The sequence below is a fragment of the Passer montanus genome, unplaced genomic scaffold (assembly GCF_014805655.1).
Source record: "Passer montanus isolate IOZ18808 unplaced genomic scaffold, ASM1480565v1 scaffold20, whole genome shotgun sequence".
NCBI classification, from domain to species: domain Eukaryota; kingdom Metazoa; phylum Chordata; class Aves; order Passeriformes; family Passeridae; genus Passer; species Passer montanus.
The window spans coordinates 8,254,131-8,267,054 of record NW_024366592.1 but is presented as its reverse complement, the minus strand read 5'-3'; the positions used below and the strand labels follow the sequence as shown (position 1 = coordinate 8,267,054).

The window sequence follows — 12,924 nt, the reverse complement described above, 5'->3', positions numbered from 1 at the left end:
CAAAAAAAAAATTTAAACTGTACTGACAAAAGTATAGCACTTTCTTAAGACAGATTCTCAGGTTTAACATTTACTGCAAATCTAAACTCTGGAAATCTAGGGCAATATTTAGAGAGCTGCATTCTCCAAGAAAATCTTTTGCTGTCCTCTCCTATCCCCCACATTAACATGTTGATCTCCATCATGGTCTGTTCAACTCATTCTTCCTTCTTCTAATGGCAATATTTTCCTTCCCATCCTACTTTTTTTTTATTTTTTTTTCTTTTTTTTCTCTTCTCTTCTCTCATTCTCTTGAGACTGTAAGAAGATATGATCTCTGGTACAGTGACCAGAACAATGTCTCCTCTATATTATTGTAATAAGGAGAAAGTAACAACAGCAAGCAGCATCTAGGCTTCAGTGTGAAATGGATCATTCAGGTCACTTTCCTCACCGTATCTGTGGTGGTGGATTTTGCAATCCTGGCACAGCTGGTCTTCTACAAAAAAACTGTTTTCCCAAAGGAACTTGGGTCAAATATGAATGCAAACTGTGGTACAGGGAACTCAGCACAAGTTCATCTTCAGAAAAGCAAGAAAACTATTTAGGGCAGAGTAAAGAAAAGCAAAAACATTTCTGTGGTCATATTGCACTTTATATTAATTGCATTTTTAGCATTAACCTCCTTCATCTCAGATTGTTGTTTAGGTATTGTGTAATAGGACAGAATTCACATGTCCTGTTACTGCAGCAAGACTAAAGCACTAAAACCCACTTGCCCATCTTGGCCTTTAGGTATCAGAGGACCGCAAACATAGAAATACATTTCTCATGAAGACTCAGCCTGTGATAGAGAGGACAGATTAGTGCAGCAGCCTCTTGTGAGTGCGTATTACTGCAGAACAACACATGCTGCTGCCTTCCCCACGGGAATGCCGTTTTGTTATCTGCAACTGTACTTTCTCTGTCAGCAGTGTGGATTAGGAATGAGGGAGCCTGCCTTGCTCACACAACACAACCTTTGTAAGACTGCAGTCCCTAAAATGAACCCTTCCAGCTGCCAGTGTAACCATTCAGTAGGGATCACCTTCCATTCAGCCTTGGCTGCTCAGCAGAGCTCTGCTGCACTGCCGTCATCACTCATTTCACTATTAATTATTGTTAGCTGCATTCTCTTCAAGCAAGAACCTGCTCCCAAGGAGCTCGATGATCCTTCCAGTGGATGTGTGGGCAGCAGAGGGTGCTGGGGAGAGCTCACCCTGTGTGTCTGTGCCTTTCAGGAGTGGTTCACCGTGATCGAGCACTACCACCGCACCAGCGCCACCATCAACGAGCTGGTCATAGGCAACGAGTACTACTTCAGGGTCTTTGCTGAGAACATGTGCGGCCTCAGCGAGGATGCAACCATGACCAAAGAGAGTGCTCTGATTGCAAAGGATGGTTAGTTAATCACCCATGCCTCATCAAGGGGGAGGGGGGTGCTCGGAGGCTGGAAGGTGGCTAGGGGTAAAGGCCGTATCTCTAAAGCATCCAGAGGCACTCCCAGCCCCACGGCCAGGTCTGACAGCAAGGGTATTTCCTATTCAGACCTCTTGGCTTGTCCACATAGCTTATGGCCACTGTTTTTAATCAGGAGTGGGACATTTCTCCCATGTTCTGACATTTTTTATGGTCTTGGATCTCAGACTCACATCCCCACTGCACATATGCATTGACAAGAGCAGGAGAGGAGTAAAGCAGCTGCTCTGTTAGAAGCAGTGGGTCACTGCCCTCCTCTGGAGACTTGGCATCAGCTGTGTAGGCACTCCCTCCACTTCAGGCAGGATGCAACAGAAAAGCATACCCCCTGCTTCATATCTCTTAAAGGCGGGGTTAGGCAAAATCTGGAATCTGGTTCTGCAGTCAAAAATCCTGACATTTCAGAAGATGTCAGTTGGAAATGGCACTGTAAACTTAAAAACCACAAAACTTTCCTATGGAAAGAAAATTCTAAAAACTAATAGCTTACAGGATGAAAATCAAAGCAGTTTTCCTGAAAGGAAGGAATACATGACTGCCGTGATGCAGAGGACAGACAACCTGTACAACCCACACAGCCAGGCTGAAAGACTCTGCAGTCATGAACAAGAGAATGGCTCTAGGAATTTCTTTTCAGCACTGCTTACTTGCCCTTCTCATGAGAGCAAGGATCAGGCCTAAGCTGCACAGAAGTCAGTATGAGAGCTTGGATCAGCTCTCAGTGAAGCAAAGCTGCATAATGACACCTGTGCAGAGGAATAGATGTCTGTCTGTCCAGCCACTTTAAATGCCAGCTCAATGTGTGGCTAAAGAGGACTTGTTGGTGGTAATATCCGTTGCAGAGTGGAGATAAACTGGCAGTGAGAAAACACATTTTACTGCTGTGTTTTCCTTGTTCAGAAAGTGCATCCATTCAGGTATCTGTATTGTCAGTGCACTGAAGCAGAAACTGTCACTGCACTTTTGAAGAAAGAAAAATGGATTTTCAGACACAGGGACAGTTTATAATCAGAACAAACTGTAAAAAATAATTGGCAGCAGAGTGAACAAGGCTTGCCAAAGACAGGCATCCTGCAGTACACAGGTCAGGATCCATCCTGCTCTGTAGCATGCAGGGCATGCAGGCACAGACACGGAATTAACCTGTATTGCTATGTGTACCACCTGCACAGAAAACAAAGAGAATCTCCCAGACATCAATGCCATAGCATGATCAAGGGCTATAGTCACTGTGCAGACCCACCTCCAGCCTCCCCTGCAAGTGCAGCTACTGGAGTCACCTTGGTACCTAAACCAGTGCACATCACAACTGACTCTCTGAAGCCATTTAATGTGCTTGGGTGTTTAGCTACCTGCTAATGATCTTTTTTATAAATGTTTAATTTTCCCTTCACAGGTAAAGTCTACAAATACCCCGTTTATGATGACTTTGACTTCAGCGAGCGGCCGCTGTTCACTCAGCCCCTGGTGAACACGTTTGCTGTGGCTGGTTACAATGCCACCCTGAACTGCAGTGTCCGGGGCAACCCCAAGGTACAGCACAGCTCTGACAGCAGCGCTTAAAACACCAGAGAGTTTAACCTGACTGTGAAAATTACATGCAACTTTTACCATTTAACTCCTGAGCCAGGCTGAAGTCAAACAGACAGGTGTGGGTTCTAAAGAAAATGAAAATAAAGGAGCTGCTTTCCTGTGCTACAATAGTTAATGCACAGACAACTCAGTGGTTCAGAAGAGGCAGAACCCCAGAAAAAGGCTGGGCTTTGCTGGGACTCTCACTGACAACAGCTGTACAGTTAATATATCAGTGAAAGTTGTTACTAAAAGCCATAATTATTCTATAAAGAGCTAATTAGTCTCTAAGCACATTGCAGGAATTCTCTGGGTGCCATGTTGTTTCTCAGACCCACTGCATGATGTGTCTTGCACTTTCTTTTGAATCATGTCTTTTTGAGATCTTTTTTTCTGGTGTGAGAAACTGAACTGGCCTAGTAAAATGAGAGATCCAGTGTGCTGTTCACTCTTCACCTTCACAGTTTCTGACTGTGCAAATTACTGTGGCAAAATATGTTTTTCCTATTGACTTAGAGTAATTGGATGTCAAAAGCTAATCATCAGATGTTTGCTATCATTACACAGTTCTTGCATTGATAACAGGCTTGTACTTATGACTATAATTAGGTGATAAGAGCTGCACTAAAAAAAAGTGCTAAAAACTAGATGATGCAGCCAATGCTTATCTTTAAGATTTACAGTTTCCTTTCTATCAATACTTCATCTATTTTTTATCATTTCTTGATTACTCAGCTTTAACTGAACACCACAAAATAGGGCATAAAATATTTCAGTTCACAGGTTTGTGCATTTGGGCTTTCTTTTTTTTGTTGTTGTTCGTTTGTTGGTTTTTTGTTTTGTTTTGTTTCCCTCACCACAGCCCAAAATAACGTGGATGAAAAACAAAGTGCTCATCATGAATGACCCAAGGTACAGGATGTTCAGCAACCAAGGTGTGTGTACCTTGGAGATCCGCAAACCCAGCCCCTACGACGGAGGCACTTACACCTGCCGAGCAGTCAACGAGCTGGGAGAGGCAGAAGTGGACTGCAAACTGGAAGTAAGAGGTAAGGGCTTTAAAACATTGCAAACACCCTCTTTGCCTGAGCACTGCCTGAAGAGCTGAAAGGATACAAGGCAAGTGCAAAAAGGAGTTCAGTGTTCCTGGATTGAATCAATAGCTCTGTTAGGATAAAATAACACTGTCTGCTTTCTTTTGTTTTGTTTCCATTAATGGAAATTTTTTATGAATTTCAGGTAGTTTAGAATTAACTGGGATACCATGAATGGCAACAGGACTTGGATGGGATGACTAGTGAATAATCTCAGAACCACATTTTTCAGAAAATTACTTCCTAGGAAAAGATATGGTCATATTTAGATGGACTAATTCCTGCCAAAGGCTTAGCTTCAACTGCAGAATAAACTGGTTCTCAAAAAATTATTATGAAGTTATAAGTAAGGAAAGCTGCCTAAAGACAGGAAGTGTCTAACTAAGGAATTCAGAGGTTATTTAGGTGACATCATTATGGCTTTAATTACATTACTGCCATCATGCTAGTCTATAACGAAAACCGTATTTAATATTTTTATAGATTGCATTGTGTTTATTTTGCATTTCAGTTTCCATTTTCTGTATGTTCTGATGTATCTTGTCCTACAGCTCAGATTTGCTACCAAGCAGACATTTCAATAAATGTTTCATTTATGCTAAGTTAACACTTAAATAATGTAATGAAAATATGAATAATGCATTTCTTAGTTTTTATTTTTAAGATACTGTCTTTAAAAGGTGATGTCCTCATCCTGGAAGTAAGATTGCTTTTTTTTAATCACAAGCAAACTTTCTATTTCACAGCATAACAGAAGACCTCAATACCTAAGAAGGTTACTTTGTCTATTTCTTTTGTACTGAAAAGCCAAGTTATGTTGCTAAGTGAACACAGCAGCTGAAGCTTAGCAAACCAGGATAGGCTCAGCATCTGCTCTAGGCAAATACAGCAAATTACTCTTAAACAGCCAGGGTACAAAGACATCATTACACTTTATTTCTCTCTTCTATTGACTTACATGTTGATTTATCATCCTCTTAAGTTTCCCAGCCTGTTTGTTCATTTAGGAGGGCTCCCCAGATGACTGCTCACCATGCTGACGCAGAGCAGAGACCTGCAGATTTCTGACTCACAGGAAATGAATTGCAGCGTGTGTGTGTGTGTGTGTGTGTGTGTATGTGTGTTTGTTTGTTTCCATATGTACAGCTTTAAACCAGCTTTATTCCAGCAAGTCAGACTACCAAAGTCTGGATTTGTAAGATGATGAGATAGAATTGAATGTTGTCTGAATAACAGGCTCAAGGCTCTGCTGCCTATCTGGTGAACCTGCAAGCTACGGTGCTATTACTACAGTTAGTAGGTTGGACTAACTAGTAAGTCATGCTAGAGAGCTCTATGCCATGCAAGAGTATTTATTGTAGCAAGCTATGTTTCCTTATGCTGGCTAGAATTACTTTCAGCCATCCATCTCTGACATATTGCAGAACTTAAATTTACCACGCCTATATAAATGTTCAGCCCCAAAAGTATCTGAACAGCCTAGGATTTCAGAGTGTGCATAATATTGGAATATTCTAGCTATGAATATTATCAGTATGCTACAATTTTCTACATTTTAATCATTTTCTTACACTATTTTAGGTGTAAAATTAATGCCCCTAGTTGTTGCTAAATGTAATGCTTGTTTCCTGAAAATATTTTAGTGACACATATAAGCACAACTAAAATAATAAAAACTTATTCTGTCCTCATAAGAGGGTTTTCATGTACTGATGTTATTTCAGACATACAATCTTTTGTTCTTTGGTTTTAAGTCTTGTTGAGTGAATTTAAACATGGAAGTTACATGACCTACTCAGTACAATTACACATTTGGTGGCTTTTTTTTGTAAATGTGTTTGTGCAAAAAGTCATAGATTACTCTTTCTCTTCTATATTGAAAGATAATAACATATGCAGAATCTCATTACAAAAATACTGTATCTATCTTTTGAGTTTGTTGAAGTAGATCCCTAAATTTGGCTCTACATCTCCCATTACAAGCACTAAAAAACTGATTCCTTATCAGCTTCATTGAGGTCAATGAAAAGAATTAGATAAGGTGCTGTGCTTCTTTTATCATGAAAAAACAGCTTTGAAGAACCTTTATTTTAGAAGCGAAATAAAGATTGGTGATCCCTCTAATAATAGGTTGGTGATAGCAAAATTGCTGTATAAGAAATTTTATTTTTAAAAGGTGTTAAGATCAACTGGGAAAAATTTCACATGCGAATAAATACCACTATAAATATTCTAATTCTGCAGTGATCTATCATGGAGTAATTAACCCAGGAGAACCACTCAGCTTGGCGGGGGATAATCAGGTTTACAATGCGCGTACTCCTCTGGACATTCCATTTCATTCCCACCCTCTCTTTCCACATGCAAATGACTTTTCTGCATGCTAAGTGTGTATTTCTTTGCTTTTTTAGATTAAACTAGCTAGAGTCTCATGGCATACATTGTCTATGTCACATGAGCAAAGAAGGCCAAATTAATCAAGACAATATCCAACCATGGGTATTTAATATCAGAATTACTAAGGTTGTAGACATATTTAATAAAAGTACATGTATCTATAAAGAATTTATTTAATGACTGTGAATATATTTGACCACAACACTTAAATCTTTCCAGGAGAAAAAAAGATGCATTTCAAATAAACCAGCTCTCAATTAGTTTGTAGAATTATTGAAAGACCAGACGTATCATAAAGTCATTTGCTGCACTTAAAAGGCATTCTTTATAGCACATTACTCTTTGATTACAAATTAGTGCTCAGAATGATAATCCATGCCTGAACTTAACCCACCAATTTTAAGGATGAAATCTTGATTCAATTGTTTACAAGCAGAAAATTTTACTTCATTTCTTCTAGAGCTTATTTTGCATTCAGGTTCATTGGGGTTCAGAAAATTTGACTCTTTCTATAGAAATGTCTCTTTCCTTGCACCCTTGCCCAGATTCAGCATATTAACAGTGCAGTTTCAAAATGACAGTGATACCCAGAAACTGGTCTGCAATGTATTATGCATCCAGACTTATGATTTCAGTCCTAAAACACATTAGGAGATCAAACTGGATAATGTTTCCACAGCTTTTGAACTACTCGGGTATTTTTCTTAAAAGGCTACAATAGGTAAAAAGTTCCATGCTTTTATAGACATACACATAGATAAGTTTATATATATATATGGGTGTTTTATAGAGTCAAAATGTTTAATTAAAGGTAAGGGCTCCTACAGAGTAAATAGCATGCTTTAGTAATGTAAATACAGATATATGACAAAGTACATACTATAGAGCACAGGTATGCAATTAGTCTGTACTTGATTATTTTGCCTTACAGAGTTTCAACATATATATATATATGCTTCAGTGTTATGTGTGTGCCTTTTTCTTTCCCCCTGGTGGAAAATAGTACATACATATATATATATATGGGTTAGCTTCCTTGAAGCTACATTTGGAAACTTTTATCATAAATATAATTTGGTTCCAATCTATACTTGAGACTAATTAGAGGTTTTTATAGTTACTTGTACCTATTAATCTAGCTTTTACATATTAATGATAATTTTGAAGTGGAACTGGATCCCTACCTTTTACTCTTCATGTGCTTCTATTCCCACATATTTTACATGACTAAGGATTAAATTATCACTTTGATATAATTGTAATAATAATTTCACTCAACATTTTCTCTCCACTTTTGTGTTTGCAATTAAATTGTTACTTCTCTTTCTCTCTCTCCCTTAGTTACACAGTAAGGATTTTTGAATGTATATTGTCATCTAAGGTAAGCTTTCATATGGTTCTTGCATATGAAGCTTATGTCTGTTTATACGTCATACAATGTCTGCCTAGTATGGCATGATTTTCATTATGTCACTTAATGAAAATGTCTTTATAAGTTAGCAGCATGATGGTTTTAAGGCATATAAATTCAGATTTTAGTAATTGCTTGTTACGGTAATTCTTAGTAGTACATCCCATACCTTCTAATGGTGCATATTTTTCAATGGAATTTAACAGTGCATGACTCAGCATGATTAATTAGCATGAATAAAATGCAAGTAATAAAAAGAGCACTATGTATTTACAGCAAGTTGTTTTTTTTTTTTAGGAATATGCCTCTACATAAAAAAAAATATTTATTTCAGCGTTAACTTCTTTTAAAAATGAATGATCCGTAGCTCAACTTGCACTCCATGAGCTGAAAGAATGCCAAAAAGCTGAAAGAATGCCAAAAAGCATGCTTTTTTTTTTTCTTTTGGTCTGTATTGTGCATCTACCTAAGGTTGGGGCGAACACTTCTGCCACAATGATGATGTTAAATGAGACAGCACAGTCTCATAATCACTAGTAACTAATAGCATTTTAATTGAATAATCCTTGTGTTAATAAGGGTTATAAGTTCTTAAAAATCTGTACTCGGCATAAATGTTGTATGTAAGTATCAGCTCAATTGCATTTAGCTGAAGCATTCAGAGAGTGTTATCTTCACCCTGGCAATGTACTTTTGCTTTAAAGCTTTTGGTGTGTTCCAGAAAAAGCTCAGAAGGTAAGTGCAGCTATCAGTGGGTGGTTTGCAGCTTGCAGAACACAATATTCATGCAGATTTGTAAAGGGAATAGTAATAGTATATAGCTTTCTTGAAGGCAATTTACACCTTTTGTCTGGAGAAAGGGCAGATTCTAAAGTTTTTAGCAAAATATTTGTCTTTCTCCCACTGTTTCTTCCAAACATCATCTGATTTCAATGAAACTAACAGAAATACTGGTGTTTAATTTCCATGGCTTTTGTATCAGTGGCATGGGGCATCCACAACCACTGTGAGCAACATGTGCCAAAGTCTCACCACTTTCTCAGTGAAGAATGTCTTCTCTGTATCTAAACTTCATCCACCCTTTTCCAGTCTGAAGCCACCACCCCTTGTCCTACCACAATAGACCCTTGTAAAAAGTCCCTCTTCAGCTCTCTTGGAAGCTCCCTTTAGGTACTGGAAGGTGCTCTGAGGTCTCCCTGAAGCCTTCCCTTCCCCAGGCTGAATAGCCCCAACAAAAAGTGAAATTTTTAAGTGAATTTAAAACAAAATCCAGAATGATTCCTCAGACTTCCCAGCAGACAAAAATTTCAGCTTTCATTATCTCTCTCTCTGGAGACTGTATCTGAAATCCTGGCTTTTAAAACATGATTCTTTCATGGATGTCATCCCACTTGTCATTTTCAAGCAACATGGTAAATATTTTGCTAAATACCTAGAAACCATTTTAAGACCCAAAACTAGAATAAATTGAATATCTCTGCATGTTTTCCACAACTCATCCTGGTCAGTGTTTCCTACATTATTTCCCCTGCACTGACTTCCATCTCTGACCATGCTCCACCCAGCGTGATGGAAAGCCAGGAGAGTTATTTGAAGTGAAGCTTATCATAAACTATTGCATGTGGTGAGATAAATGACTGAATATATGACACCCTAGAAATGAAATTCACCCTGCACAAGAGGACAGGAAAGGTCTGTATAGTACCAATTAAATAATGAGTAGATGTCATACTGGACTTTTGAGCAGGGCTGAATTTTACCACATCTCAAAGTATGTAACAGGGACTGACTAAAACTTGTTACTTATGCCAGAGAATGAAAGGTACAAAGCTGTTGCTCCAGGGACCTTCACCCTGAAGATTACCTGTTTTCCTCGTTTGTAGGTGGGCTTTCATTCTTCAAGCTATTAATGGATGGAGTGCCTCCGCACATCATTGACTCGTATATGCGTGAAGTGCAGGCAGACAAAACTGAAGGGAAGTGAGAGTCCGTCCACAGTACTTCCTCCCACTGCACTGGAAGCTGGTAGCAGAATAACAACATTTTAGCTCTTGCAACAACAGAAAAACATGTGCGGTGGGGGATTTTATGACTTTTTTTCTTTTCCTTAATTGTCCTTTTGTTTTCCCTACCTGCTCTTACTGAAAAGAAAGAATTACGCATGGATTGCTTTGAGGTTGAAATGAAATGAACTGAAGACAACACACGTTTTGTAATGTTCGGCTTTATTTTGTTTGATATCGTGTTCTGTTTTTTAATGAGGAAAGAGGGGAAGCTGTGTAACAAGCATAAGGAGGCAGTCAGTCTGTTCTTAGTGGTACAAAGCATATCTTTCTCAGACTGGAAGAACATGGATTAGCCAGTAGATGTGCAATAAGATCCTTGGAATACATACCTCTGATAATGTATCTTATTCACCTGAGAATTGTTTAACAGAATATGGTTTTACTATAATGTAACTAATGCATATGTAATTAATGATCATTTAAGCTGAACATATCTTCCTATAGAAGTTTTGATTTCCTAAATCCAACCCATTGGTCTCTCAACTTAACTGAAATTGTTTTATTTAATGTACAATAAACATGAAGTGTTTAAGATCTATTAAGTTCTTGTTTACTTTTTTTCTGTCTCATTTTACCACATTTCTTGCTTTATTTCCAATTACAATAAAGCAGGAACTTGTGCCCACCATGTGGAGTGGGAAGCAGTTCCAGCAGTCACCTAACCCAGTGAGCTTATACCTTAAGATAGATGACACAGAATGTGAGTGGAGATAAATGCTACCGATACATGCAACTTTTTATCTGTGCATTTTTCAATATTTTAAATGTGACAAATGCCAGCCATGATGGATCCAATCCCTTTCCCCAGTAATTCATGGAGCTCTTGTAGTCAATCACATCAGAAAAGGGACTCAGACATGGAGTTCACCACGCATGGCAGAAGCACCTGAGATAAGGTAGAACAGCTACATTTCTTCTCCAACTCCAGCACCATTAATCTCCAAGTTCTTTAGGAGAGGGGGTGATTGTCCCTGAGTCTCCAGCAAACCCTGCAACATGAGAGACACAAGGTCACACATATTTTGGCCCGGTTGTCAGTTCCTTATTGCCCTGACATTTATTTACCAATTCTCACTCTGGCTGTACAAACAGGGCACGTTATGTGCTCACTGGCTAATGACTGATCTCCAATTAGGGTTTATAAAGATAAAGGCCTACTTAGACCAGTAGTACATCACAAGATGTTTATTTGATGTCAGCGCATTTTCAAACATTCAGCAGTCAGTAATTATGCAATAATAAAAGAATGTGTTACTCTGGACTGCCACACCTAAAGTAGTGTTTTTTACAGTTGTGCTCCCACTTCTTTCACTTTGGGGATCTGAGTGCATTTTCTCACATTGTTCTATAAATCTCTTTCTGAGAGATAGACAGATAGATAGATAGAAAACTAGACAGCTAGATAGATATTCTTTTTTCTCTCTTCTTTTTATCTTAGTGATTTCTTCTGTAGTGCTATCTCTGCAGGGCAGCAATTCTGCATTCCCAGTGATCCTGGACACTCCTCCACACCCCACCTGCATTTCACCCTGCTCCTGCCAAAATCAATCCTCTCCTACACATTCATTCACACCCATACAAGAAAGAAAGCAACACATCTGCTAGGAAAAGAATTTCATACAGGATTAATAATTTCTGTTTATTCTGTATCTCACTAGTGAATTGAGACTTCCTCCATCTATTTTGAAGCACAGAAAGCTGCAGGAGAAGGTCAGTTTGATTAAATGCCACAGAGATTTAAGCATTTAAGCACACGGCCCTCATTTAAAGTAGTATCAGTCTGTTATATTCAGCACCAAAAGCTGCAGTTATTGTGAGTTTCTGCTCGTCAGTGAGCCCAAAAATGAAGCACACAGCCACTGCACTTTGTATGCATAACGTTTACAGCTTCAAGGTTACATTTATCTCCCTCCTCAGTCTTAATATCTCACACATAAGAACCTGGAAGCCAGCATAACCTCAGCTCCTGCGGGCTCTCTGTGGATGGAATTAGCTACTCTAATTTCTCCCAGATGCCAGCGTTGTTAAACAACAAGCTGAACTAAGCTCCTTTTCCCTGTGTGAACAGTAAGCGTTGTACTCGGCTGCCCTCAATTCCTCCCCCCTGGCATTGCCCAGCATTTGCCATTGGCCGTGCCTCGGGCTGGGATCACCATGCCAGGGAAGCACAGGGCAACAGGCCGTGGCTGTGCTCAGAGGAGGGGGCATTAACCTGCTCTAAATCCAGACTGCAGCAAGCAGCCACCACTCTGCATTAGGAGTTAACAGACTTTCAGAGAAATGGTTGGATGGCGTGGGACGGGACAGGGATTTCCAGTGATTTAAAACAGGCTTCTGAACCTTATCTGGAGAATAGCAGAAGGTGAAGTTTTGGTTTATGACAGTTTGCTCTATGGCATTCTCCAGGAATGATGTTTGGTGGATGTAATAGTGACCAAACCCAAAGAGTTAGGAAAATGCTAATGAAATCTGCAGTTAATACCAGCTTAGGAAAATAAAGAGGTACCAAAGACAGCACCTACAGGAGAAGCAACTTAGGGAACAGAATATCTTGCTGTAGAAGATGTAACACAATGCTCCAAAGAAATTTCTCCAAAGCTACAGGTATTTCCAGGTAATTTGTGAACCTGAAAGAGACCTAGGAGTAACAGAGGACAGCAAATACATATAAGCACACATAGACACACAAAGATGAATCAGAGTTAATTTAAAATATTTTCGTTTATTTTTAATGAAGCCAGAAGAAATTCTATTTACTTTCTTTGCCCATGGAAGGTTATTTGTTATATAAATATAGTAATACAGCTCCATTCTCAAATTGGTATATGTGGATCCTGATACGGGCACTGCAGTTACCAATTTGCATTGAAAGAGCACAGCTACTGCC

At 39.0% G+C, this 12,924-nt stretch overlaps 1 protein-coding gene across 2 annotated transcripts in view; it reads left to right on the top strand.

Annotated features, from left to right (window-relative positions):
* Positions 1-10,586, top strand: part of MYBPC1 (myosin binding protein C1) — a 70,548-nt gene extending 59,962 nt beyond the window's left edge. Inside the window, exons 25-29 of one of the 2 annotated variants that reach the window (XM_039707944.1) lie at positions 1,260-1,419; positions 2,894-3,030; positions 3,932-4,118; positions 7,902-7,941; positions 9,855-10,584. In XM_039707944.1, the coding sequence (XP_039563878.1) occupies positions 1,260-1,419; positions 2,894-3,030; positions 3,932-4,118; positions 7,902-7,912 (495 nt within the window). In that variant the 3' untranslated portion in view covers positions 7,913-7,941; positions 9,855-10,584. Of the gene's footprint in view, positions 1-1,259; positions 1,420-2,893; positions 3,031-3,931; positions 4,119-7,901; positions 7,942-9,854 lie in introns of both variants that reach the window. The other variant, XM_039707945.1, reaches the window with a different exon arrangement.
* The last annotated feature ends 2,338 nt before the right edge of the window (positions 10,587-12,924 follow it).